We start from the raw sequence: 2,085 nt of genomic DNA, 5'->3' as shown, positions 1-2,085 counted from the left end.
CATTAGCACCGCGTGCGGCAAAGCCTCCATACATGTACCCCCATGTCAAGACAACTTCAGCACCTGAAGTTCAGGAGCAGTTTTTGCCGGAGCAAAGGCTGGAGGCTGAAGTCTCTTCTTCGCAATAATCAGACCGACGGTTGAATTTATTGGAGTAAACTTTGGTAAAACCGGGTCGGCTTTAATCGACATCTGCACAGATTATGTTAGAAATAATGTCCATCATCGCCGAAAAAGAAGTGTCCACATGTGGACCAACTAGAGCAAGAGCTGTTGCCTCGTTCTGCTCGAACCTGGAGTCGAATCCTCGGGTCCGATCTATGCTAAATAAATCAACTTGACCACGTTGAAGCAGTGAAGCGAGACCGAGCATGGAGCTCAAACTTTGGTTTGGCGTAATCGCATCATCTCGATCTGCTAAACCGTACGGAAGCGTGAAAAAGAAACCTAGGTTCTGTTTAATTTAGGAAAATTTCTGCTTCTGCATGCAGGAGCTTCCTGCCTGACTCAGGAGAGCCGGCAACAACAGCAACAAGCAAGCGGTCTCTCGCGTGATTCATAGCAACCCAATCAATCTAGAAAGAGACATTTGCAGAATGCAATGCTGTCCAGCCAAAACAACCAACCGTGCGGGTGATCCCATTAGTATTTCCTCTTGAGATCCCTTGTGTGCTTGAACTTGAACTCTTACTTGTCTTCACTTTTCATTTGGACAAGCAACACACAAGTCAACCACAGTCGTCGCTCTACCAAACCAGTCATGTCGCCTCACCCCGACGACCACTATAACGAAACTTCCACACCCGGAGCTGAAGTCTCTTTCGACGACGCCGTCAAGACCGCTGCGCTCCAGATCAAGCCCAACCGTATCCTCTACACCAGCGTTCTGCTCGCTCTGCTGCAGCCCTTCCAGAGCGGATGGTCGACCTCGCAGCTCAATCTTTCCGACTACAACAACACTGACGAGTGCAATGCCCGTCCCGTCGTCGAAGGCACATGCACGCTCTTCAGCGGTCACTCTAAGCTCGAGTGGACCTTCGCAGTCAACGCCTGGATCTTCGGTGCCATGGTCGGTAGTCTGCTGTGTGGCCACTTCAGCGATATGATGGGCCGCAAGAAGCTTCTCTTCTTCAACTGCTTCTTCATGATCGGCGGTGCTGTCATTCAGGCCTCGGTCTCCAACATTTGGCCGTTCGCCGTCGGTCGCGCCGTTGCCGGTATCGCGTCGGGTGCCGCCACCGGCACCATCGGCGCTTACGTGAACGAGTTGTCGCCGCCGCACCTCCGTAGCCACCTTGGTCTCGGACTGCAGATCTCCACCACCATCGGCATCTTGGTGCCGGCCATCTGCTTCTTCTTCGCCGACAGCGGCGATGGATGGCGTTACATGGCCGGTTTCCCCATCGTGCTGGCTGGCATCTACATGCTCCTGTCGCCGTCGCTGGCCGTCGAGAGTCCCGCGTGGCTGCTCATGAAGAACCGTCGCGAGGAGGCCAAGCAGGTCATCACGCGTCTGTACGGCGAGGAGCACGTGCAGACTGCTCTCGCGTGGCTTGAGCCCAAGAAGCAGCCCAGCGAGGCCGAGGCAGGGTTCTCCTCCGAGCCGGTCGAGTCCATTTGGTCGCCCAAGTATCGCCTACAGTTCCTCGGTGCGCTTCTGCTCTCGTGCACGCAGCAGCTCTCGGGTATCAACGCTGTCTTCTACTACTCTGGCAACATTTTCTCGGACGCCGGCATCTCGGACTCGCGCGTTGGAACGCTCATCATCGACTTCATCAACATCTGGCCGGCCTTCTTCACGGGTGTGCTGGCCTCGCGCTTCGGTAACCGCAACATGATCCTGTGGGGCATTGCCGGTATGATCGTCATGTCCATCGGCATGACCGTGGCTTTCCTAGCGGACGTGTCGGCGCTCTCCATCGTCTTCACGGCACTGTACGTCATCGTCTTCGGTGTCACACTCGGCCCGCTCGTCTGGGTCATGACGGCCGACATGTTCCCGGACTCGGTGCGTGCCAGCGCCTCGTCCATCTGCATTGGTGCCAACTGGCTGTGCAACCTCATCGTCGGTGTCGGCTACCCATA

General features: G+C 55.6%; 2 protein-coding genes across 2 annotated transcripts in view; both read left to right on the top strand.

Annotated features, from left to right (window-relative positions):
- The window catches only part of PPTG_13307 (hypothetical protein), a gene marked incomplete at both ends in the record, with an annotated part of 596 nt that extends 468 nt beyond the window's left edge, over positions 1–128 (top strand). Inside the window, one exon of the mRNA XM_008908900.1 lies at positions 7–128. Coding sequence (XP_008907148.1) covers positions 7–128 — 122 coding nt within the window. The remainder of the gene's footprint in view (positions 1–6) is intronic.
- Positions 129–760: 632 nt separating this feature from the next.
- On the top strand, positions 761–2,057 carry PPTG_13306 (hypothetical protein; the record flags this gene model as incomplete). The annotated part of the gene is made up of 2 exons (XM_008908899.1): positions 761–1,515; positions 1,590–2,057. The coding sequence occupies 2 exons, from the start codon at positions 761–763 to the stop codon at positions 1,825–1,827; spliced, it is 993 nt and encodes a 330-aa protein (XP_008907147.1). The 3' UTR covers positions 1,828–2,057.
- Between the last annotated feature and the right edge of the window lie 28 nt (positions 2,058–2,085).

This window comes from Phytophthora parasitica (assembly GCF_000247585.1).
Source record: "Phytophthora parasitica INRA-310 unplaced genomic scaffold supercont2.32, whole genome shotgun sequence".
NCBI classification, from domain to species: domain Eukaryota; phylum Oomycota; class Peronosporomycetes; order Peronosporales; family Peronosporaceae; genus Phytophthora; species Phytophthora nicotianae.
The sequence above is the reverse complement of the archived record's forward strand: the minus strand, read 5'-3'. Positions and strand labels throughout refer to the sequence as shown.